The 27,171-nt window shown below is 32.6% G+C and overlaps 1 protein-coding gene across 2 annotated transcripts; it reads left to right on the top strand.

Annotated features, from left to right (window-relative positions):
• Nucleotides 1–283: 283 nt before the first annotated feature.
• Nucleotides 284–27,170, top strand: ZWILCH (zwilch kinetochore protein). 2 transcript variants are annotated; one of them, XM_051980806.1, is made up of 19 exons: nt 284–399; nt 2,753–2,792; nt 3,979–4,074; nt 7,075–7,193; nt 8,140–8,339; nt 9,187–9,266; nt 9,589–9,744; nt 10,675–10,746; nt 15,420–15,513; nt 16,048–16,097; nt 16,943–17,048; nt 17,885–17,964; nt 18,155–18,311; nt 18,742–18,770; nt 20,787–20,923; nt 22,339–22,434; nt 22,513–22,625; nt 25,613–25,702; nt 27,074–27,170. In XM_051980806.1, exons 1-18 carry the CDS (start codon nt 347–349, stop codon nt 25,699–25,701), a joined length of 1,767 nt encoding a protein of 588 aa, XP_051836766.1. In that variant the 5' UTR covers nt 284–346; the 3' UTR covers nt 25,702; nt 27,074–27,170. The 2 variants fall into 2 exon arrangements, with proteins under 2 accessions (XP_051836766.1, XP_051836767.1); XM_051980807.1 differs by having other exon boundaries at nt 25,613–25,720.
• Nucleotide 27,171: the final 1 nt, after the last annotated feature.

Raw genomic sequence — 27,171 nt, 5'->3', positions numbered from 1 at the left:
AATTTATTAAAACAATCTTGGAGTTTTTAATATAGGTTAGACATTAGGGACTCATTTTTCGCGGAATGATCCTAAAGAGAGTGTGATTAGATGACATGCGTAAAAATCCTCTTTAATGTTATTAGCATTTCTTTTTCTTAATTGAGAAGGAAATAGTATTTAAATAAGAAAACGCGCTGTATGTCATGAAAATAAAAAAAAAATTTAGCGGAGAAGACTTATTAGTTTTTTTTTAAGGCAAAATGTAGTCCGTGAGGGGCGGAGCGAGTCACGACCCTGTGACGTTAGCAGTTGAGTGCGCACTTGTTCGCAGACGTGGCTTGGGAGCTCTGAACCTGTGGACGCTATGTTGCCCAACGTGAATGAGTCGGCTACGGCCCTTTACGAGCTTCTCATTAAGTGAGTTGTCTCCCCATCTCTTATCGCCTTACTGTGCCTGTCTCTCTCTCTCTCTCTCTGTCTTTCTCTGGGTCTCAGCCTTGGGTAGCGCGAAGAGAACGACCACCTCACTTGGCCCTGCCAGGTCCGCAACAGGCCCCAGTCTTGGCTGCCCCACCCCCCTCCCGAAAGGCAGTTATTTGTCCTGCGGGATATGTCTCCTCTTTTTGAAACCTCGGCCTCGATTTTATGGCCCTATCTGGGGCTCTCAGAGCCTGGCCTCCCTTGCCAAGGCCATTGCTGAGGCCTTTTATTGTTTCTGTCGGACTGGCTGCGCCAAGTCTTCCCCTTTCGGGGCCCCTCATCTGTAGACGAAGGGTTGTGGGACTTCTAGCTGCCAACATTCCTGAGTTTAGCGGGATTAAGGGGATTTAGGGGAAGCAATTGCGCAGCTGCTTCTTTCCATTACATTAGCTTTTGTCTTGGTCTCTCCGAGGGCCCTCAGGTGCAAGGGGGAGTGGGGGGGGGGAGTGGCAGACCTGTTTATTTTGTGATTTTAGAAACAAATATTACTCGCACTTTTGAAACTAGAATACTCTTCATCATAAAATACAATACTACAATTTAGTAGATATTATGTTGAACCTGTGCAAACAATTTATTTTCAGTAAGAGGTTCTGATGGTGCATCCCCCTGGCGTGTGTAACTGGAATTGCTAGTTGTCTTCAGCTGTTTACATTTTCTAGAATGTTCTGGAACTTTCTATCCCCTCCCCTTCTCCCCCCCCCTTTCCCTCCCCCCATCCTTTAATTAAATTTTCCCTCCCCCCTCCCTGTTTTTCTGCCTTGCACAAAATGGCTACTGGGATGAATGTGGATTGCAGATTACCCACTTTAAATCATTTATAAAAATTTTTTCTTTATTTTTGTGTTTTTTCCCATCCAATGTTCCCCTCCTTTTTTTTCTCCTCTTGTTAAAGTCAAGCCCACCAGAGCCACCCTGTATATTTTCCTTTAAAATAACTGAATACATAATACGGAGTCATAGAGAAAATATTGGGCTTGAAGTAATAAATTATTGTTTTGGCTGCTTTAAAAGTTTTTAAATTTTTTTTCTCCTTATCTCAATCTCTACTTGTATCCCCTCTACTCACTTTTAGAGAGGAAAAAAAAATTTGAACAAATATCCTAGTCAAATAACACCAACAAAAAACAAATTCCCAAGTTGGTCAGTTATGTCCAAGACATAAGTTTGTCTCCTTGTGCCTTTCAAGGCTGCTACTTTTCTTTCAGGAACAGCTTCATCAATCCTAGAATCAGGGCTCTTTATTAAAGCCCCTAAGTCTTTCAGAAGATTTCTCTTTACAATTTTTTCTATAAATTGTTCTGATTCTAATCAGTTCATTCTGTGTTTATTCACACAAATCTAGATTTCTCTAAACTGTCCCTTTTATAATTTCTTATTTAACACTGCTCTTTTACTTTCAGATACCACAATGTGTTTGGTCAATAGTCGGTTAATGGGCATCCATTTATTTCCAGTTCTTTGCCATTACAAAAGAGTTGGTATTGTGGGTGTTTGGGATATAGGATGGGAGGAAGGAAACAAGCATTTTATTAAGCTTCTTCTACCAGGCACTTGGGCTAGGCAATTTGCAACTATTCCATCTCTACTGTGCCAGAGCCCTCAATTAGGCACTGGATTCTCAGCAAGTTCTGGCTTTACTGGCTAGATTTCTTTTTCAAGGACCAGGCCTTATAACCCAAACCAATTTGATTCTGATTGGCTACCCCTGGGTCCTAGGCCAACCCGCATTTGTTCAATGAGTCCTGATTGGCTCAGATTGATTGTAAATAGCAGTCATTTCTGTTTTGGTTAGAAACTTGAAGCATCCCAGATTCATTTATTCATTTATTTCGATTTTTTTGAGCTAGGTGAAAGAGGAGATTCTTTGCCTTAATTGGACCTAGCTTTAATCACTCAATGGGTTCAGCCTCAGTCAAACTGAGACCTATTGAAGATCTTAGCTTAAAAAGGCCAAGGTCTCCCATTTCACCCAGTGCCATATCCAGTTGTCCTGATCTATATCTAGCCACTAGACCCAGATGGCTCTGGAAGAGAAAGTGCTGCAGGTGACTTTGTATAGCCCTCCCTCACTTAAATCCAATTCACTTTTATGTCATGGAATTCGCTCCCTGATAACTTGGTTCATTTTGAGAATTAACCAAAAAAAAAACTTAGCAGCATTCTCTATGCACAGCACCACCTAGCTGCCTACCAGTTGTAAGAAAAGCATTTTATAAACCTTTATAGAAACATTAATAATTTTTATTCTGAATCCACCTAACTACATATTAACACTTTTGTATTTCAGAGCAATGGAAGAAGTAAAGAAAGATCCATTTTTCTATGAGGTATAAAGTTTATTGTACTTTTAAGTAAATCTCCTTCATACTTAAAATTAATATTGTGTATTTCAATTAATAAGTGCTCACTGTGCACATCAAGGGGAAGTTCTGCATATCAACTCCAGAGATTTTGTATGCTTTTACTAAATGTAGAGATATTCAATTTTTAATCAAATCATTTTCACATTATGTACTTTATGATCCATTGGTACTAACCTTAAAAACATAGGTGACACTTGATATCTTCTTAGCTTCTATTAAATTATACAATATTCTAACTTAGAAGGTGAAATGTAGTAATTTAATTCTATAGAGTTTATATGGGATAAAATGCTTGTTTTTATGAGTTGGATAAAATCAGAATGATTTCATAAAAGATAACTTAAAATGCAAATGTTCAGTTTATTTTATAAAAAAATTTTGTAAAATAATATATTTGAAACATTGAATAAATGGTAAAGCATATCAGGCTTTTTTCTCTTCTCAGACCCTATTACTAATCTATTAGAATTTAATAAGTCATGTTTTGTTTTTTGATGCTGAAAGTTAAAAAATAAAATGTGTGATCTTGGGGTCTCCAGGGAACTTGCTGGTTTGTCTATAGAGTATGTATGCACATGCACATATTGTGTAATTAGTGAATCAGTTACATTATGTATTAGCTTTATAAGAAATATTCTAAAGTCCTAAATTAAGCAATCATGAAAGAATATCTGCCAATTTTGTGACAAAGATAGCAAATACAAAATAAGTTAGAGGGAGACTTGTTACAGACTTTACAAATTTTCTGAAGCATTGATATTGATGTAGGGAAAGTTTTTTAAAAGAACATACTAGGCACAAAGATGAGCTTGAGCAAGAGATAATTTAAAATTTTTAACATTGACCATATAAGTTTAGATCTATAAGGGCCATTGTAGATAGTATAGTTTTATTTTCTCATAGATTTGGAAGCAATCCAAGAGATGTGAAATGATTTCTTTGAAAATCACATATAGCTAGTTAGTGGCAAAATTAACATCAGAATCCAGATTTTCTTACTCCTTATTTATTCATCCTTCTTAGTCTACCTTGCAACTTCCATAAATTGTTGAAATGTGTGAAAGTAGAATTTTACTGTGTAATATTAGAGTTCTTTAGAGTAATGTATATTTATTCAACTTAACAGTGTAATTTCACATATTTTTGACAGACTGATGTCCAAGTAAAATTGATTAATGAAAATCGGGCAAATCCTTTGGAAGGTTTTGGAAGTAGATATGGCATGAGATTTATTATGGAGAAAGTGGTAAGTGGCACTGGGTTTTTGTATAATTCTTAATGATCACATGCGGTTACTTTGGCAGTGTTCACAAAAGATCTTGATTTTAGTAAATAGTACTCTATATTCTTAATTATAGATGTTTAAAGTTTTCCTTTTATTTTTGTGTGTTCATTGTTATTAAAAAAGATAAATTTCTAGGACATTGATATTCTGTATTTAATGGTGTTCTCTGAATTTGGAATTTTAAGTTTTGAGTCTCAGCTCTTATTTTCAAAGTACGTTAATTAAATCACTCAATTTCCCCAGTATAACTACTTCATAAGATAGTATGTGTAAAGCTATGTGTTACTAAAGCTTTATGTAAATATGAATCAATGAAAAAAAAACTTACTATGGGCCAATATTTTGCTAAGTCCTGAGGGCTGAAAATAAAAAATACAATCCCTACCACTCAGGAAATTCCATCTCCTAAAGAGTACATATATAGGGAGGTGATAGCTAGGTCAGGATATTTGGACTGGGAAGATCCAGGGCTAGTAACTGGAGCCATAAAGCAGTTGATTAATGTGTTTATAGCAATAGCATGTTGGTCCTTGGTAGGTTAGTTATAGAAAACTAATGCCAGTTAGGAGAGCAAAGATAATATTTGAAAGTCATCATCATTACATACTAATTTACAACTGTAATAATTTGTTTTTTTTTTCTATTATAGCTACTTGACCTTGCCCTGACCTAGTTCATGTCATAGTTCTGGGTCAATAAGGATTTATTATGCACTTACTACATGCTACACTGAGTTAAGTGCTAAGAATACAAATATGAAAAAAGAAAGATAATTGCTGTCTTCAATGATCTGATATTCTAATAGGGGAAGATACCCCCAAAAAAGCTGAAAAGGAGAAGTGGGAAAGAAGAAAAAGCAGCATAGTGCAAAAGTCTGAGACTTCCCCAAGTAGTTCAGCTAAATGAGAAATGAATTGTTCTGAGCCTGCCACTATAGCTCTAGCTTTCAATCTGAAAAACAGAATAGTAAGGAGCTGATGTGAATCATCATTATGGATGATTTATGATATGAATTATCATTTAGGATAATGAAGCTTTCCCAATAATGAACTTCCTGGGGCATGGTAGAAAATTCAAAGAAGTTCCAAAATAGTACAGCCTGGTGAGAAATGAAATCAAATGTAAACTACTTTGTTTTTATTAAGAGTTCATTTTATGTAATAGGGACAAAATAATATACTTGAAAAGCTATTAGGTGAGAGGTCACAAAGCAGTCAAATATTTATTTTCTTTGAAAATTCCTTTTGAAATGGGCACTTGAAAAGTGTTAAATGCTTCAAAATTGTTTGGGTACCATAGGAATCTAATGCAATGGTCCTACCAGTTTTTAAATGTTTTGAGACTAAACTTCAAATCATATGTTAGATAAGTTTTCCTCAGAGTGCAAAGAAATAGCAATTAGAAAGTTGGAACTGGTTGTTCCCTAAGAACCATCTGGTTCAGAGAATTAGGAACATAGAGATATTATGATATGTTCCCCTGCGTGCACGTTGTGCATGTGGTTATCTTCTTTGTTATAGCCAGGAGTTATCTTAATTAATATTTTATTAGAAGTTTTAGAAATATTTGTAGTGATTAGGAAAAAGATGAGGAGAAAATTAATTATGGTTAAAAGATGGAGTTAAATCCAGGACTAGGAAAGGGGGATAAAAATGTGAAGAACAAGAATCAATAATCTATCACAAAGATAGATTACCTTGCTAAAAGTAAAAGAGTTTGTGTAGACACACAGGACCAGACGAAAATTCTTGAGACAAAGACTTCTTGGAGGACTTAGTCATTGCTTAGAGTGTAATTCAGCCTGATTTCAGGGCTCATAAGATTATAGATATGGAGCTAGAAGAGACCTTGGAAAGCATTCAGTTTAATCCTCTCATATTATAAGTGAGGACACGTGCCTGGCTCAAGGTCACATAGCCAGGGAATTGTCAGAAGCTGGCTCTGACCTCAGGGCTTTGTGGCTCCAAGTCCCTCCATTACATGCTATCCATTTCACTATCCTGCAGGAGAGAAAAACCACTGTGAGACCCTAATAATGAAGCTGTAGGAAGAGATGAAAGGAACTTTGGTAGTCCATATAGTCATACCTCTAGCAGGGCAAAATGACTTGTCTTGAGTCAAGTTATTAACTCGAGCGCAATAGGCCCATAGCAACAGATTCTTATTCCGAGACTTTTCATGTTCATTTCCATCATCAAATATTTCTAGTATTTCATCATAGACAGAGCTTCTTTTACGTTAGAATTCTCCTGTGCCTTTGAGATTAAAGTCCTATCAGTCTATAATGCCTTCAATGATGAGTAGGCATAGAACTCCATCCATCATTCAGGGATCAGCCTAACAGTTCAGATCAGGTAGCTCATCATGAGAAAGTTAATCATGATGTGACGGATTTTTTTGGCTATAACAACTGCTTAGACTTTACCTGTTGCTGTGGTTGAAAAATGTATAGGGAGTCAAGGGTCTTTATTGATGAAGTGAATGTTGACACTGACAGAAACATGTACCTAGGATGAAATAAGTATGGTTTGTACTTTGAGGATCTTCATATTCTGGATAAAATACTTGTATTCTAAGTGACAGGAAGAGTAGGATATAATTGATTTGAGGATATGCAGATAAGGGAGAAAGCTGCTGTCTTAGAGTCAAAAGAAGTAGTCCCCTTTAAGTCTTAGGTAATAGCTGTGGAAATGATTGGTGAGAAAACAAGGGAGCCTCTAATTAGGGGTACTGCTGATAGGAAAGAATATAGTACTTTTATTTGTTCTAGGAAAGTGGGTAATGGTCCAGTCACCAGTTCAACACTCAACTGTTTTGTGCTATAGGTTTGATTCTATCATTTTTTTTTTCTGTCTTTGGATACTCATGACAATGTTTTCCTCAATAATCCTCAGTTTTAATGTAGTGAGTTCTTGTCTTAATTGTGACTCAATCTAATAATACTAAAAATATTTATGAAAGCGTTCAAAAGAAAAAGAAGCTGAGAATATGGAAGAATCACAGTCTGAAGAATCAGTTATTTCTGATTTACCCATGAATGGAAATTCTGGACCACTTGCTTTACCTGTTAAGAGAGCCAGGTGAGTTTCCTTTTTAAGTTTTTTTTTTTTTTTTAAAGGAGAGAACTTTTTAAAAAATGTGTATTGTTCCCTCAAATAGTTTCAGAAATAATAATTCATGTTGATAAAGAACTTAGCAGATTTCAAAAGTGTTTTTCTCATAACAACCGTGTGTATTACTTAAATTATACAAGTATTATAACTATCTGGAATATGAGGAAAAGTAGTTAATTAACTTGTTCACTGCCAAGAAAATGTCAGACTTAGTTTTTCTTAGATTGTCTTTCACTATAAGTAATCTTATTAATTAATCATTTTCACCCATGTGAATTTGTGGGGGTTTAAATTTGTTTCTAAAGTTTTATTGATTCCCTTTAAAAAATTCCAGTCATTCTCATCTAAACCTCTCCCAGAGACTCTTTGTCTATAACAAATAAAAACAATTTACTAAGATAAATGACCATATCTAACAGTGTATGCAACATTGCACACCCATTTTGTCTATATTTCTGTTCTCCCAGTAATAATAATTTACACCAAGTGTCCAAATATAGGTAGAAAATATGACAATTATTCATCACTTAGTGGAACAAAGAAAAGTATTCTTGATTACATTTCAACATCCTCTTCCTGTCCTCCTCCTCTTTTAGGAGAATTTAATAGTTTCATGATTTTAGTCTTTTTAATTTTGTTCTCTAACACCATTTCTTATTGCTATTGTAAAGAAAATAATCAGTTAAGAATATTAATTGTTGACTAACTCCTTAGTACCCCCAGGCCCTAGGCACTGGGATATAAAAAACTTTGTATGAAAAAGTTATTTCTTGATGCTTTAAAATAACACAGTTGAGTGTTATTTTAAACAAGTTGTAGCTTGTATTCATAAGAAACTGAGGATTTGCCAGAATCAAAATTTTCAACTTGAACCCCTGTCTGTATCTAAAATTCTTTGAATTTCGTTTTCTAGGCAGCTGATTGGACTTTACACAATGACACAAAATCCTAATATGACCCATTTGAAGATTAAAAGGCCAGTTAAGCCTCTTCCTCCCTTGTGGGTAAAATGTGACAGCTCAGATCCTGAAAGTACCTGTTGGCTAGGTGCTGAACCTATTAGAACAAAGAAGGGCATCACAGGAATTGTCTTGCAAGTGGTCACATGTAAAGGTGAGATTTTAAGTGTTATAAAGTTTTTTTTTTTTAAAGACATTACTTGAAAGGGAATAGCATATAAATAGGATTCAAATAAATAAAAATCTAGAGCTGTTTTAAGCAACTCCCCTCACCCCCCAGGCAATTGGGGTCACACAGCTAGAAATAAGGTCATGCTATGAATAGCCTTAAAAGTTTAGTAATAAGTTATTTTCTTAGAACTTTGAAAGATGAGAAAAAAATTGACTATAATTTTCACATTACTCATAGTAAACACTCAGTGATAAATACTATTAGTGATGAAACATTTCAGATTTCATTTAAAGTTGTGAATGAACCATCTCCATTAGAAAAATATCTTTAGCTATTTAACTGCAAAAAAAGTTAAGGATTTAATTCCTTTCAGAGTGTGCTATTCTTGGTGGACATTGAAATATTAATTCCAACTTTTAAAAATTTTAGAATCCTAGACTTATAGAAGGACTATTATAAGTCATCTTTTCTAATCCTTTATTTTACATATTAGGAAACTGGAATCCTGAGAGTTAGATAGATACAAGGCCAACAAGTTGATAAAAAACAGCCATTATTTGAATCTTAGTTCTCTAATCCTCTAACCATTTCTACTAGTTTTTAATTTGGGGAAAGTTACTTAACCTCTCAGTGTTTTAGTTTCCTACTCTGTAAAATGAAGAGGTTGGATGACTTTCTAATAAGCACTGTTCTGACTAAACATATGGTTCCATAAATTCCAAATTCAGTGCTATGGGTACACATTACTTTGAAATAGTAATCTTTTTCTTTTTAGTGTTCTAAACCTGAACTGGAGTTTTAATCTTGAGATTTTCCCCCTGCTCTTTAGGTCCCACACCTGAAAAAAACTCTTCTGTAAATCTTGAAGAATTGAAAAGTTCACACCTGAAAAGACATAAGTCATCTACCGTATGTGTTTTAAGTGTTCTCTTGTGTAGTCATTTTAAAGTTTTTATTTAAAACTGAGGGCTGTGTGTATACACATACAGACCTATTTTTCTGTAGAAGCTTTTATCTTTAAGATTTCTAATTGGCACTATTTTTGTAATGTTAATTTGTAGTCTAGGAGGAAAATAAATTTAAAATATTTCTTGATTTGTAAATGAAATAGCTGTAAAGTAGATAAAAAAGCTGTGTCTGATTTTGGTATCCTTAAGAAAAAAATTTAACTGTCTTCTATTATCAGTCTCTTATTTATGTAGACTTTATGAGCCTTCTTTTCCCCCTCTAGGTAACAACCAGAGGTTTTGCTCAATACGAACTATTTAAATCCACTCCTTTAGATGATTCAATTCCCTTTTCATACACTACGATTGGTTTGGATATTTCATGGAGTCCTGTGGATGTGCTTCTCCAAACACCACCTCTCACTTCTGCTTCAGTACTGGTAGGAAATAATTTTCCCCTTTTTTACTATATCCAGGCCTTTAATTACTCCTTTACTCTTTAACAGCATTAGACATGCACACTACAAATGGAAAAAAAATTCTCTTTTGTTTATTACATGAACAGCCTTTTTCTGTTTTGACCATTCAGAAATGCTGGTCTTGTAGCTAATGTCCTTCTATCACTTGGTATATACCATCTTTTATTTTTAAATAATAAAATTGAATTTTCATAACACTAAAGAGAGCCTTCCACTAATTAATGGGAGTTTTTGAAGTTAGTCTTCCTTAATGGGGAGGAGAGTAGGTACTAGAATTTAGAAATGTTAATCTGGGACTAGGGTAAGCTAGGCTATTAGGAAGAAAGGGACAGAGACTTAAAAAATAATTTGGAATTTTGTGACTGATTTTAAATACTGAGATCTGATTTAATAATAAGTAATTATGATTAATTTTAATTAGACATCATTTATTTATTAATATAGGCTTTATAATGTCTTTATTTATCCTACCTTGTAACTCTTTGAAATTCAATGAAAATTATGAGAGAGCATGTGAAAAAGATCATTTAATGTAGGTTCTTGATTGTAGATGGGGAAGAGACAGAGGGACACAGGTGTCTTTCAAGAGAGTGCATATCAAGATAGAGGGTGTAGTGGTTTGAATTCACATTTGTTTTTCTGGGTCAGGAAAGATTTGAAATATCCATGAATAGTGTGAGTATTGGGTGAATAATGTGTTCTGCCTTTAATTACTCCTTTACTCTTTAACAGCGTTAGACATGCACACTACAATGGAATTATAAGATTAAGTTTTTATTGCTGTTTATGGGGAGGGAAAGGGGGAAAGCATGTAGGATTTTGAAATTAATTATAAAATTTAATGATATGTAAGGTATTAGTACTAAAAACTTACTTTTGGGTAATTTTCAGAATATTAAAGTGGAACCTGGAGATCCTAGAAGCCCTTTGTATCATCTGCATAGAGAACTGAAGTTTCTAATTGTGAGTATCAGTCTGAAAGTTGCAATTTTTCTTAAGTTTTTATATTTCAGTGAAGTTGTCATCACAATGTCTTTAACTGATATGAAATTTACTTTTTCTTCTATAGTTGAAATACTCAGACTTAAGGTCATTGGATTATTTAACATACACTCAACAAAGAGTTATTTCTCATTGTTTTTGGGAGAATCTTTCTCAATAAACCATCATACTAATGTCTGAAATTTCACATGGGGAGTAAAGTTAAAATTATCCAAATATAATAAATAATATAAATAAAGTAAATATAAAACAAATAAATAAAACATAATAAGAATGTAGAATTTGATCATGAAGACTGTTTTAATGCCTCAGACATTCTCCCTGTGATTGTATATTCAAGTCATTTACCCTCATTGACTTAAGCAAAATGGAAATAGTAATATAACATCTACCTCTGAGAGATGTGAGCACCAAATGAAATATCATTTTAATATTAATATGCTATACAAATGTGAGCTGTTCGAATAGACTTATGATAGTTTCAGTTTATATTGTTCCTTCACTGATGAAGATCACAACAGTCATGCACATTTTACATTTCCAGATGATGATTTTTACTCTAGTCCTTCTTAGGTTTTCTTAGTTATTATGTCACAATCTTTTTATCTCCATTATGTTATCTCTCCAATACTCATTTTTAGTTTTCTAGAGATTGTAGTATGTTAGTGACTCATTGCAATGCAAAAGAATTGGAAGAGTATTAGTATTTTTAAAAAAGGGTCTGAGGGAAATTAGGTGGCACAGTGGATAGAGCACCAACCCTGAAGTCAGGAAGACCTGAGTTCAAATCTGGTCTTGGACACTTAACACTTCCTAGCTATGTGACCCTGGTCAAGTCATTTAACCCCAATTACCTCAGCGCAAAAAAAAAAAAAAAAGAATTAGAAAAATGTAATGCAGCAAAACCAACCAATTTCCATAGTTGTTTAACTGTATATGAAATATTCCACTTCCCCTCCCCTATATCTCTCCTTCTACAAAGGGACAGAAAGGAAATTTCTAAACTCCTCTAAATTTAAGTTTGATCATTATAATTACACAGCATTAAATTTTGCATTTTTGTTTTTTTCCTTTTTCTACTTAGTTGCAGTCATTGTTTATATTGTGTTCCTGGTTCTTTAACAGTGCATGTAAGTCTTCCCGTGCTTCCTTGAAGTCTTGAAAAATTCTGAAGTCATCTTTTTTTTTTTTTTTTTAAACGGCACCATAAGTATTCTAATCCATTCGTATTTCATAATTTATTTAGCCATTCCTCAATCAGTTGGCATGTCTTTTGTTCTTTTGTGTCATGAGACATTATCTTCTATGAATATAGGTCTTTTTTTTCTTGCTACCTTGGGGTTTTGGTCTAGCTTAGTGATTTACGAATAAGAGTATGAATTTTAGTGACTTTTAAAAAATAATTTCAAATTGTTTGATAGTTTAGATGATGGTGGTATGGTGGTAGAATAAAATTTGAATTCTTAAAAGAAGTTCTGCAATATCTTTTTTTCCCCCTTCAGTACTATTTTATTTTTCCAAATATATGTAAAGATAGTGTTCAACATTGTTTTTGTAAGACTTTTAATTCCAAATTTTCTTCCTCGCATTTCCTTCTCCAAGACAGCAAGCAATGTGATATAGGTTAAATGTATTTTGCAGTACACGGAAAACAACATTTTAATTTTGTGCCCAGCATTTCCATATAAACTGGTTTTCTAAGATTCATATATACTAATGGATTAATTTTATAGACTATATAATTGTATGATATAACAAACATAATTGTTTCATTCACTTCATTTTTTGAGGGTGTGAATTATGCCAAATTTTTTTTTTGAGGGATTGGATGTCCTTTGTAGGAGGCTCAGCAGTGTTTCCTGGCTCAATGTAACTAGCAGAGTGATAGCAACAAACAAAGTCTCTGGAGGACTTACCGTATTATAGAAAATCCCTCTTCAATTTGGACTCTGCATTGGATTGCCTTTATGATACTGACATGCTTTTGGCGAGCAGTCTCTTAAATTAAGCATTGGCTAATATCTATTATAGGTTATTGAACAAACAAGTAATCTGTACAAGAAATCTTGAAAAATTTTCAAGTACAAGTCGGGAGATACCTTGCTTGTTCTGCCTAACAATTTTGTAAAAATTCCAACAATACTTATAGAATGTTGTGTTCTCCACATATTTCAATTATCAGTGTAATGGTAAATATGTGGTCCATTTGGGATTGTTTGCCTTTTCCCTACAAATGGCTTCATATTAATTCACTATACGTATGTGACATTAGTTGTTAAAAATTTTATGTATGCATATGTTAGCTGATATAATTGGGGGGGGGGTGTTCAGGGGAGAGGCATTACTAAGTTCTGAGATTTCTCCTCTTGCCCTCCTACACACACATTTTTTATTTTCTATTCCCTCAACCAGTTTAAATCAGTACCTTAAATAAAGCCATTAAAGTTATGTCACTTCCAACACAGATCTACTCTTAATGTTACTCTTATGTATACTTGGAGTAATTTGGCTGATTTTCCCACAATCATTTTCTTTCTTTTTGAAAAACTTTTTTATATTAGCTTTTTTCAACATTTTTTCTTTAGTGCTATTTTTGCTTGCCAGTGCATCTTGCATTTATGTTTAAGGCCAAGTGTGGTGACACTGCCGTTTTTTTGGGGAAAAAAAGTTTTGTTAATAAAACTCTTTGTTGGTCTTTACTACTTTTTTTTTTTCTTTTGGTATGTCTTCTATCTTGTATTTTCATCCTTAAATTCCCTCAGGATAACTTTGGCTAGTTAAGTGTATCACTCAACTATCTTTAAAAGTTTTACCTTTCACTGGTTTTCTTAGCTGTTTGAGACAGTATTATTCAAAGTCTTCTGTTTTGAATAGTTTTTACAAATGAGTGCATATTCTAAATTGCTATTCTCCTTGGTTACTGTCTTTTCCTACCTATAAAGTAAAATGTTTCCTTAAGTGTGGTAAAGGCTGTTGGGTCTCTTCTCTGGTGATTGATTTGCATCTAACAAGTTGGTTTGGTCATACCCAAATCATTCAGAAACATATCTTTTCCTGTTTATCAAAAGTAATCAACTTTTTGTATGTGTGTGGCATTACTCAGTGATCACCACATGTAGCTTCTCTGAAATATTTTCAAATTGTTATTGATGATAAAGGTGTGGTATGTCTAGTTTTGTTTCTCATTACTTCATATAGATTCATGCATTTTAAAACATTTCCCATTATTCTTGCCTGTCCCTACTTTTGCATTGACATGCAAAACATAAAAGCACATTTTGAATTAATTTAAATAATCTTAACAAGTTCTTCGAATTTCTTTATATCATTTACATGAAATGTTAAAATGATGCAATGCCTCTCTTAATATTTATCAGATGCTACAGTTATAGTGATTAGATGGCCCATGAATTTATAATTTTTGTTGTCTTTGCTTGTGCAGTAAAACTATTTCCTTAAAAGACCCAAAAATATTTGTGGTAGCTCTTTTTGTGATGGCAAAGAATTGAAAACTGGTGGGGAAGGGGCATCAGCTAGGAAAGGGCTGAGCAATGCATATGTGCATGTGATGAAATATTGTTATGTTTAAAAATGATAAAGGGAATAGAAACATGGAAAGTCTTGTATGAACTGATGCAGAGTGAGATGATGAATAGAATCAGAACAATTTATACAATAATAGCAACATAAAGACAAACACTTTGAAAAACTTAGGAAATCTGATCAACACAATGACCAACCACAATTTCAGAAAACCTGAATTGAAACATACTACCTACTTACTGATTAAGAGGTCTTGGACTCAAAATAAAGGTTGAGACCTTTTTTTTTTTTTTTAACATAAAAATGTCCATTATTTGCTTTAGCAAGAAAAAACTTTAACTATAACCCCATTTGTCTTTGATTTTATTTTTAGGGACAATATCAGGTTTGCTACAACTCAGTCCCTTGTATGTCTACTTTTTTGTCATTGGATATGAATCTCACGTTTGGAGTACTAATAGCCAAGTTAAAGTTGATAGTCATCTAAAAACTGTTATTGTTAGAACCTTCTCACCCCTTCTGTTACCCCTCTGCCATCACTGCAGAAGCAGGCCATCCAAGACCAAGAACTACTTTTGTTTATCACAAGTGACCAGCTTCTGGTGATGAGCCTTTGTCTACTTCAGCTATGCTGGACACAATGTGTTGCATCAGTTTATATCCAATATATACAAATATTGTATAGTGTTATATACAAAGTTTTTTCCAAGGATACTAAAGTCTACCAGAGCTGAGTTTGCTGGAACATCAAGAACCCCGAATCAATTCCATGCCATGAAGAATTATCAGAATAGGACTCTGTCAAAAAAGTGTGAGCTATTTTAAGAAACACAAATGAAACAGTAGATAACAGTGTGCTTGTTTAATAACTAGAATTTGATGTGATACTTGTGAGCTATAATTATGTATAATGAGTTAATAGTTTTTCACAGGCACATTGTTTTCTAATTGTTTCAGGTGTGTTGTTCTCCCTACCTATCTGGGTATAGTCCTTCATTCAACATAAGTCTTATTTTCTTTTTGAATCCTCCATTTGGTTGGGTGTATTAACATTTATTGATTGCATGAACAATGTATTTTTCTGCTAATAGGCCTTGGCTGATGGATTGGCGACTGGTATTACTGAGTGGCCTGAACCTACAGAAACTAAATCATCTGTTGACCTTGTTCAGGAATTTCTCAATGGTATTTGTTTTTCTAGTTCACTTGCATGTTGTCAATTTAAATCATTTTAGTTTCTCTAAGCAGGCCTTTGTGATAGTTCTCTATAGATGTCTAAGGAAAACTTATTGTGGTTAAGGAATAGAGAGCTTTATTTTGTAGTATTATGTATAAAGGTACAAAAGAGAGGTCGTTTCAGAAGTTCCTTATACTTAGATTTGGTTGTAATGATACTATATTACATTTAGAAACTTTACAAGGCAGATAAAAGGTTATATTGGAGAAAAGCACTAAATATATTCGGAAGATCTAGGTTTAAATCATGACTGATTTTTAGGATAATGTCTTACCTCTCTGTGCCTCAGCATCCTCATTTATAAAACGAGGGAGATTTGGATCAGATGGTCTTTAGGATTCTTTCCAGTTCTAGCCTACAGTTGTAGCAACTTCAGTATACTGTTTTACTACAGATTGGCTAGGGTTATAACATTATCCTTCTTTGAAAGCAAGGAAAGAATAGGACAGAATAATCATTAATGCCATTTTTAAATTTTTTAGATTTAAAGAGTAAGTTGGATGGAATTGATACTTCAGCAAAAAAAGTCAAGGTATGTGGACTTTTTGTTAAGAATTTCCACATATAATCCTCATTCCACAATATGCTTGGTCTTTGACTTTATGCTATCTCACATGAATCCATTATAGTAGCTGCTCCTTTATGTGTTTTTAGTGATGCTTTTGCATGTGTGAGATGGAGACAGAAAAGTTACATCATTAAATACCAGAAAGATATTTAACAAACAGAACAGGTAGCTTAGAAAGTTATTCACTGCCCCATTTTTGGAGTCCTTCCCAGGAGTCAGAATACCTGTTTACCTAGTAAAATAACAATGGATAGAGTACAGGACTTGGAATAAGTTCAAATTCAGCCTCAAAAACTTCGTATCTATGTGACTTTGGCAATTCCCTTAACTTCTGTTTGCTTTAGAGAAAGAATCAAACCACTGAGTATCTTTGGAAAACTGATGGCAAACATTTATTCCAAGTTCAGTTATTTTTGGTGCAGTAGTTTTTCCCCTATATAGACTCATGTGATGACCATTTTAAAAAATCTGTAAATAATACTCAAGTGTCTTTGCCAGGAAAACGTAATGTTCAGAGGTCCACAAAGTTATATAAAGTTAGACAAGAGATTGAAATGACTGATCAGTAACAATACTCTTTTGTCTTGTGTGTAAGTGCCCACATAGTGCACCTAAACTTATTTTTGTCTGCCTAAACTTTTATTGCTAATATCATTATGATTAGCATATAAAAGTTTTGTATTGTCTGCCTAAACTTAATAAGTGAATTGTGCAAATGTACGGTTCTTTTAAAATTTGTTTCTGATGACCTAGAAATCTTTGTAATTTTGGTAAATGAAGTGTTTTCTAAAGTTTTAATTCTTTTTCAGGTATTGAAATGTGATACTGCTGCAGTTGACGATTCCATTAAGTGTCTTTTTACAGTACGAGGTGATCTGGATTTCACTGAACAACTGTGGTGCAGAATGAGAATGAGTGAGTATCTATTCTGTTAAAATAAATCTTATCTTGGCATCTAGATGGCTCAGTGGATAGAGCACTAGCCCTTGAAGTCAGGAGGACCTGAGTTCAAATATGGCCTCATACACTTGATACTTCTTAGCTGTGTGATCCTGGGCAAGTCACTTAATGCCAATTGCCTCAGCAAAAAAAAAAAAAAAAATCTATATCTTATCTGTTCTATTTTAGATTTATTTTCAAATCTGTTGAAATAAAATGGCTACCTTAGTTTTTTTCCTCTTTAAACTTTGATTTGCATGGAAGTCATTCTAATCAAGTTTTTTCTTAGCTATTCATTAACAGTTGAATTATGTACTGTCACTCATTAGTAAGCCTAAAATATTTTGTCATAGGAAATTTCTAATTCCATAAATAAATGAATATTGTTGCATATAGAATCTTTCAGATATTAAGAGGTGGAAAGATTGGCAATCAGTTAGACTAACTTACAGCTTCTATGCAGGAGGAAACGAGCACCATACAGATCAAGTGGGTCTACAAAGGTTTACTAAAAAATGGCAGAGTAAGCTTCTAACCCAGATTCTCTTTAGAGTTGGAGAACTCTAAATCCAGGGGTCTTTTTGTTGTATCTTGCTAGGATTACAAGCATTTAATATTCCATTTTGTAATAGAGAATAGATAGTTATTTACCATCAACTTATTAGACCTTTTAATTCTTAGATTTAACTTCTATGTTGTCTTTCTTTGACAAAGTGAATATTCTTCTTTTACCTGAAATGATTTTTTAAAAATCATTTTATAACTGCAAAAATACAACAAAAATGAATATTGGAATAACTTGTGTTTTCAAGGTGTTGCTTCATATCAAGATTTGGTGGCATGCTTTACAATGATCTTACAGTATTTAAGACGTGGGGATGTACAGCCATGGGTATGTATATATTTTACATATTTAAAATACACGATTTTTTAAGAAACATGATTTTTAAATAAGTTGTGAGGAAACAGTGCTTTAGAACAAAGCAGAACCTTATTTAGATTCATGTAGATAGCCCTGTGTTTAATTTTTCACACAAATGATGTTAATATATCATACTCTGAAGGAGATATCTTATTTCTAGCTCCACAGAGGGAGTAGTGGTTTGCTAAGTAAGCATATTCAGCAATCTTACCATGGAGCCATGGATGTAATTCCACTCACTGGTACCACTCCAATTCGAATGCTTTTGGAAGTTGGTTTGGACAAAATAAAGAGAGATTACATTAACTTTTTCATAGGTAAGTCATATTTGTTTTTGTTCTCTTAAATTCCCCATTACCCTCTCTAATTACCTACCCTTCAAATAATTTTTTTTCTTTCCCCATGTTATTCATTGTTTCGTAAGATATTGTAATATGACTTGATTGAGCAAACCAACACTTGAAACCCTCTAAAATGTTTTAAACAGAAACTATGAGAGTTTCAAGGATAAACAATAACATTGATAATTGTGGCTTAAATGTTATATTAAATTATCTTTTTAAAAAAATATACTCACTGAGTTAGTATGATATATTTTGAAAAATTCATAAAGTGCTTTAAAATTGTAGAGATTTTATATTTATATGTATGTGTATATATATATAGAGAGAGATTTTGATACTTAAGGTATGATTTTATTGTTTTGGATATGCTTTCCACTTATATATATTTAATTTTCTTTAATAGGCAAGGAGCTTGCATCAATGAATCACTTGGTGAGTTTATTTTGACATTCTCCAGTTTATTTTGTCCTTTTATATTATTTATGTATAGGTGTACTTTGTCTTAAATCCAACATAGAAAATGCTCTTTATTCAAGAGTATTGGAGAAGCAAATACAAAATCATAGATACATAAAATATGTTGTGCAGGACCTTAGAGCATCTGAATTTTAAGTTTTGTCTTTTTTAGGATTTTGCATTGCCTTAGGTCATTATCATCAAACACTTGTCTGATTATATAGTATGGCTATAGAAAGTTTGGCAGTTGTTTTTAATTTTATATCTCATAAAAGTTTAGTGTAGAAAAGTTTTTGAGTTTTTCAGTCCAGATTTTAGTAAATGAAACTTTGCTGTGTATGATAACCCATATTTATAGAAAAACTAAATTAAAGTATATATTTACATTGCAAATCAAGGATTTTTATTTTTTGAAAATGTTTGATAATAGGATTCATCTAAATAAACTTCATACATGCATTAAATTTTTATCGAAGTTCTATGTAAAATTTGAGAACCACATCAATTGTGCAAAATAGCACATGTGAAATCTGAGAGGGATTATTTCAGATTATTGATTTTATTTAATATGTATGTTCTGAAAGAGGCCTTGCCAGAAATCATGGAATGAAAACCGGGTTGTTCTTTACTTTTGTTTAATTTCTCTAAAGGAAAAAAAAAATAACCACTAACAACTTCAAGGATATTAAATATTGTAATGGCACTTTGGATGATGAATTGTTTGGCATTCATCAACAACTTTTTTTGTGACAGGCTCTGATAGTTCACAGACAGAAAAGAAATACCTGCTTTAAAGAAGCACATGGGTTGGGATATGGGGAAAAATCAATATGTATACAATTTAAGTAACCACCAAGATATTTTGAAGGCACTAATGCCTGAGGGGTACTAGAAAGGTATAGGAGGTATTATTCCTTGAGCCAAACTTTTAAGGAAGCTTGGGATTCTAAGAGATGTAGAAGACTAGATAGAAAGAAATTAGTAATATCTAATAAATTTAGAGAGGTAGGCTGAATTAATTATCAAACAGAAGGTTTGTACTTAATCCTAGAAATTATAGAAAGCCACTTGAGATTTTGAAAAGAGATATATGCTCAACCTGTCCTTTAGGAATATCTTATTGGCAGCAGAAATAGAAGATAAATTAGAGAGGGCAAAGGAATTGGGGATTCCAGTTGGTAGTCTGTTGTAATACTTCAAGAGGTGATGAACTTTGGATAGTGGCCTTGTGAATTAAGATAGAATCAGCAAGATTTGGTAACCGATTAAATGACATGAAGGTTAGAATTAGGATTAAGGATGATTTTGAGGTTATGAACTTGTGATGAAAGAAAGTGGTGATTCCTTTGGCATAGAGAATTCAGAGAAGGAGATGGGTTTTGTTAAAAAGATAATGAATTCTCTTGGCCATATTGAATTTAATTAAGACATCCATTTGGAAATTTGATACTTTTCTGTGTGTCTGTCTCAATCACTGTCCCTGTCTGAGTCTCTCTCCCTTTCCCCTTTCCTGTGTGTGTGTATGCACACATGGACACATATTGCCCATATCCATAATACCCATAAAAGCACTTTCTGGCTTCAGAGCAGCAGGTTTTATAGTTGAAAGGGATTGTGGTGATCTAAAGATAGTAATTTTACTCCTTTCACTTTTCCCCTAAAGTATTTGATAAAAGCATGACCTATAATTTTTTATTTTTTATTGACTATATTATATGTATTTTTTTCCTTTTAAGCAAACGATCTATTTAGGGTGGTGGCCTATATGTTATTTCTTGGGACTTAATTGAGAAGTCATTTTTCCTCTTTGTGTAGAAAATGATTTACCTGGTCTATTTAAAATGTGTAGTTTAAGAATAATGTTGGAATGCATACATTCTTTATCTCTGTCTTATTTTCTTCCCTCAGGCTTCTAAACTGGGGCATACTTTACTCTTAGATAGCTTCTTTGCAAAGACTCCATTTTCCCCCTCTTTTTTTTTTTTCTTTTAGGATTACTTTATTTCCACATCCATAGATACACAAGAACAAGTACGTCGTGTTAGGAAACTCCACCACATTCTGGAAGTTGTGATCAGTTGCATGATATACCTTAAACTTCCACACGAAATCCTGTTCACTTTAGCACAGTAAGTAATCATTATTTTCTAATAACTTTTTGACACTATAATTAAGTAGTTATGATTAAATGCTTTAGTTGTCCTCAGAAATAATTCAAACTTGTGTTTTAATACCATTCTGCCCTTATCACCCATGTTATATTTTTTGATTAGACTATCTCTAAGGTCGTGTGAGCAATTCGACTATTAGTCTGTTACTGTTATAGACAGGTGTTTTACTAAAAAGTTATGCAGAATTGTTCTTGTATGAAGCTTGTCCTGATTCTGTGTAACTAGGTAACATCTTAAACTAAAGTTGGGAGAACCTTTTGATTTACCCCTCATCAATTCAGTGAAAGCAGATTGTTTTCTCACTTACAAAGAAGAAAAAGAAAACACTTCAAAGCTTCCTGTGCTTACAAAATTAGATAGGAAATTATATTTTATAGGAGCATTGAAACTTGGTTCAAATCTTAGATCTTGCAATGAATAATTCTCTAATCTCGGCTAAGTCACGTCACTCTTCCTCATCCTAATTTGCAAAATGATGGTAGTGTTTATATTCTACCTGTCACAGGCTGATGTAAAGGAAAAACATTTTGCAAACTTTAAAAATATTTAGATATGAATTCTTATGGGGTAAACATATCTATATAAGCTTTTATTTAATTTCCTACCTATAATCCTTCTTATCCCCCATATATATTAGGTGTTCTTTCCCTCAACATATTCATTTATTAAAAAATTTTTTATTATTAATGTTAATTTGACAAACATATTCTCTATAAGATGAACAGAAAAAAAGGAGACTACCATGTAGTGTTTTTTATGTATTTCAAGTTCAGCATGGTAGTTACAGCCCTTCTGTTTTTTAACTATTTTCCTACCTCTGAAAAAAGTCTTTCCTTGTAACAAATAGCTATACCCAAAGAATCCTACATATTGACCATATTTTAAATTTTACATTTTGCATCTTTAATCTATTGCCTTTTCCCCAAGAGGTGAAAAACATTGATTCATTGATATTCTCCTGCAATTGTGATTAGTCACAAAGTTGATCTCAATTCTTAAGTCTTTAACAGTTTATTTTTCTTTTATATTATTGTAGTCAGTATAAATTGCTGTTCAGATTCTGCTTACTTCACTTTGTATCAAATCATATAGGTTCTCTGATGTTTCTCCAATTCTGACTCTTTGCTAACAGTACTTTATTTTTTATCTTTAATCTCTTTAAAGCTAGACAATAACTAATTTTTTTCCCCTTTGGTTCATGTATTAAGTGTAATTGTATGTTCAAAAGAATCTTTTTTTCAAATTATAGTAGGTTTCCCATCTAAACTTCTGTGCCTCAGTTGCTATTTAAAAAAAAAAACTTAACTTTTAAAAAATTTATCTTAGAATGAATTTTATTCTTTAAAAAAATTTTTTCATTTTTGTTTTTATAGGTCTTGCATTCTATATTATAAGAGAAACCCTCTCAATGAGAAACATACATTTCAGCTGCCGATCAGACCAATTGTCATAAAAAACTTCTATCAGAGGTAAGCATTTATTAGCCTGAAATAATTCTTCTATAAAAACATGTTTTTTATTTTTCTCTTATTTTTTTCTTTTATTAGCGAGACTCCAAAAAAATGGAGAGTGGAAATAAATAGTGGACAGAAGGAAGTTAAAACACTTTGGCAACTAAGTGACACTCCATCAATAAGCCACCTGAATTTTAACAAAGAAGGTAATGAATATTTAGAGTTATGTTAAAATTTAACTATTAAAATGATAGAGTGAATGAAAAATAAGATAAAAATATATATATGATTTTGGTAGCTCTTTTAGGCCTGATCTTAAAATACCGAATCTGTTCTGTAGCCATTAAAGATAAAGAGTTCACTAATAGTGTCAAGTATGTACTTCTAAACATTCAGTTTTAAATGTAGGATAAAAGCTGTTTCAGAAAAATATGAGGTATCTACCAAGTATCGTGGACATTTTAAATGTTAGCAACTTGACAGTGACACTCAAAAGCCAGAATAAAAGAAAAGATTTCAGGTTCTCAGACAGGATTTGAAATGTCTTTTATTTTAATATCACAGACTTCTAGTTTAAAGGTACCTTGGAGGTTTTAAAAATAGTAACTTACAGGAAGCCTTTTTATAGCACTTTATATTTTGCAAAGCAATATACAGATATTGCATGTTATTCTCACAGGAATCCTGAGAGGTAGGTGCTGTTATTATTTTATAGATGAGGAAACTAAGGCTAATAGATTAAAAAATGTGCCCATGTTCCCATAGTTACTAAATATTTAAGGCTATATTTAAGCTTGAGATTTTCCATCTGCATGTTCAACCACTATGTTGACTAGCTACAAATTACTTGGTTCAATCATATGTGAAGCATAAAAATCTGTAACATCTCTACCAAATATCACCCAGTCTCTCCTTCAAGACTTCCATTAATTGAGGACTTTTTATCTCATGAGGCAATTTATTTTACTTTGGAGAAATTTTATCTTTTCTTTATATATGAAGCTGAAATCTGCTTCCCTATAATAACCCACCAATTTGTTCCTACATCTACCTTCTGGTAGAATTTCTTGTCTGGGAGACTTATGACAGATCACTGAATACATGACGAGATAACATATAAAGAGCAAAAAGAAGGTGGTCTTGAACAAAGGATCAAGAAAAGGCCATTAATTGCATTTGGTAATTAAAAGAGCTTTTTAATAACATTGCAGGTTTGAGGAGGAATGAAACAATTTGGAAAAGCCTTTGTGGCAAGTGGGAGAGTAAATTAATTAGGGAATTGTAATAAAGAATAATGCTTTGATGTAGTGGAGGACCTAATTGAAATAGTGGTTACATAAATGTGGACCCAGTCAACATGATTTTGTGATTTTTTTTTTTTTTTAATTCTCTCTTAGCTGTATAGTAGCATATAAATAGGAATATCAGGATAAGATAGAAGGAATTCAAGGTTTTGGCTTGGTAAGACCTGATGACATAAAGATACAAATAGGCCCATTTAGAGTTAAACCGTTTTACCTTAGGGAAGGAAGGAGATTAGCCTTTGTTAGATTGATGGCCTAGGAAAGAACTGAGGGGTAGAGGAATCAAAAGGTTTTAGTGTGGATGAAGAGTGGTCATAAAATGGAGAAAGCTAGAATGATAAGATAAAGGAATTTCAGAGTTCACGTAAGTATGATAGCAAGATAAAGACTTCTGTATTTATTGGGGACCTGAGGGTGGAGCTGAGGATTCGATGTGGAACTTGGGAAAGTAAGGTATTTGTTAGAATAACTTAGCATTGACTTAAAAGTATTAGCAGAAATAGAGGTTATTTACTATTTAATGGAGCTGTTTAGAGTAACGGTTGTGCTATTCAACTTCAACTATTTTGCCACATAGTTAAAAACCCAAAAGAAAGCAAAATTTAAAAGTATGTTCAGTTGTTTCCAACATTTTGTGAAACTACTTGGAGCTTACTTAACAAAGATAATGGTTTGGATTGCCGTTTCCTTCTCCAGGTTATTGTATAGATTAGGAAACTGAGGCAAACATGAGTGAGTAACTTCTTGTCATAGAGTGTATTAAGTCTGAAGCCAAGTTTGAGCTCAGGAAGATGAATGAGACTTCTTGGCTTCAGACCCAATATGCTGTCTATTGTGCTACCTGGCTGCCTATGGAGAGATGGACTTGTTGTATCATTATAATTTTAGATATGACCTTTCTATTCAGGGTATTTCTGCTTCTTCAGGTAATCTAATGATGTACTTGGAATGTATGTAATAAATCAATACTTACAGGAGAGAGAAAAAAACCTAGAAGACCCAGTGGTCTTCTACATTTTGAGCCATACCAGATTGTGAAGAAAAGAATTTGGAAGTAAATGGAAAGTATAGAGTTAGGAAGCTGAGTGTGGCAGTGGATGCAGTGGGGATGTGAAGTCAGGAAAGTCTGAGGTCACAGCCATCCTAAAAACACACAATTAGCTAAGTAGTAATAGATAAGTCACTTAATTCTACCTCCTTCAGTTTCTACATCTATAAAATGAGGAAGAACATAGTATTTACCCCGTGGCTTGTTAAGGATCAAATGTAAAGTGCCTTGCAAGCAGTTAAAAAGCTTTTGACAAACTAATTATCACCGTGCCATTATGGCCTAGTTTTATATTGTACCTTGCACTGATTGGATTATTGGATTGGATTAAAGTGCTTAATAATAGAAATATAAAAAGAAAATCAAAGATTCCTGGCTAGAATCTAAATGCTAATTGAACTGTTTATTATCTCTTATAAGGAAAAGATAGTAGTAACAATAGTTATATAAGCCTGAGAAACTGAATTGTGAATATATCATACTTTTTTTATGAGTTTGAAAATGAAAAAGAATGCCTTTTAAATGTGGCATAAAGGTGATGTTATTGGATTAATAAAGCAATTGTTTTTTTCGTTGCTCAGCAGTGTGTAAGTAAATTGAATTATATTTCAAATGGTACCAAGAAGGCTTCTTTTTTCATTCAAGTAATCCTCTTCTAACCCTACTTTGTAAATTTAGGTTTTTAGATTTTCTTTCTTAAAATACTATATATATATTTACTATTCAAACTTTGTGTTACAGTGGAATGAAAGCAATTTTTCTCTTAATAATTATGAAAGTGGGCAAAACCACAATTATTTTAAGTGTTTCTATAGTCACCAAAATATCATTTTTGTTGCAGATCTGTCCGAGTCGACATTCAACAACAGTCTTGAAGAAAAAATGTTTTTCACTAACATGGTTGCCTGCAGCAAAGTGCATTTCACATAAAGTATGTTGATATTATCCTGTAAGAGCTATTTATTTTATCTTTTTTTTTTTTTAGCATGTTTTGAAGTTTGGAAGCAAATAGTTCTTTGCAGTGTAATGCTGATTTAATACAATAGATAATAATTATGTTTAATATGTTCTTCTGATATTTGATGCTCATGATTGTCAGAGCTGTGAAGGAACCAGAGATCATCCAATTTTTTTTTTACAGATGAGAAAGTCTGAAGAAGTAACTTGTCCAAAGGCAAACTTGTTATTAAGCATGGAGAGTTTTGATTGCCTTTTCAGTTACGTAGTTACTTTGACAAATTAATTTTATAGGGTTTAACATGATAGAATGACATTTGTTTTCAGAATGCAAATTAGTAATTAAAAATGAATATGTATTTTTAAGTTAATCAAAAAGTTCTATGGAAGTTTATTGTGCAAAAATGTCATTTCAGTCAGTGGTTAGAATACTCACTTCAAGGAGATGTAAGATTCATTTGAGTACTTTAGTATTTAGTGTAGAGCTCAAATGCAAATTACCTTTCCTAAAAATATTTTGATCTGAAAGAAAATGAACCAAAATAATCTGTAAAAATTTTAAGTCTTAAGAATTCTTTGTTTAATAATGAAAATGGCTGCCCAGGAACCATGTTGAGTCAAGGACATCATTTGTAGGGATCAAAGAAGCTTTATTTAACAATGAATCACTTCTTTATCATTTCATAATTTAACTGAAAATTGTAGAGAATATAAAATCTCATTGTCCTTATTGTTTATCGATTATAAAAAACAATTTCATTTGTTAGAACAAAATGCTGTTATATATTATCTTTTAATATTTTTAATAGAATATCATCTTAAATACAAGGAAAATGTATTAGTCGTATCTTTCCAAGAAGATATTAAGCCCATGTTTGTCTATATAAATGCTGAAATGCTTTTAAAATTAATTTTAAATCTTATTTGGAGATGAAAAAAAAAGTTCTTTGTTTAAATAGTTAAAAACTCAGTGATTTCATATAGGAATTAAAGTACTTGGCATTTTTGGTCTTCCCTAAGACGACCATATTTTCATCCCATTTTATGTGATTTGTAGTTTTAATGTTATATGCTAAGAGAAAGAAGAAATATAAACTTGACCTAAATATAAGCACTTAAAACATTCCTTTCATTGGCTAAGACTTAATAATTGGTTTTTACTTCAAGATATCTCTTGAACATTAATTTTAGCTTTTATCCTCAAGTTTGAATAATAGTATGTGCAGCATTTAAAAAAAAAATAGACACAAGTTGATTAAAATCCAAATTGCTTTTGTGATACTTTTGTGATGTTGGAAGTGATGTCAATTATATATGTACAAATAATTTTTTTTTATCACCACAGTAACCAAAAAGGAAACTCTGCAGGCCTTTGAAACCAAATGAAGATGACAACACTAAATTTTATATGGAATGAAGCTATTTTGTTAGTAACCTTTTATT

The sequence above is a fragment of the Antechinus flavipes genome, chromosome 2 (assembly GCF_016432865.1).
Source record: "Antechinus flavipes isolate AdamAnt ecotype Samford, QLD, Australia chromosome 2, AdamAnt_v2, whole genome shotgun sequence".
Lineage (NCBI taxonomy): Eukaryota > Metazoa > Chordata > Mammalia > Dasyuromorphia > Dasyuridae > Antechinus > Antechinus flavipes.
The sequence above is the reverse complement of the archived record's forward strand: the minus strand, read 5'-3'. Positions and strand labels throughout refer to the sequence as shown.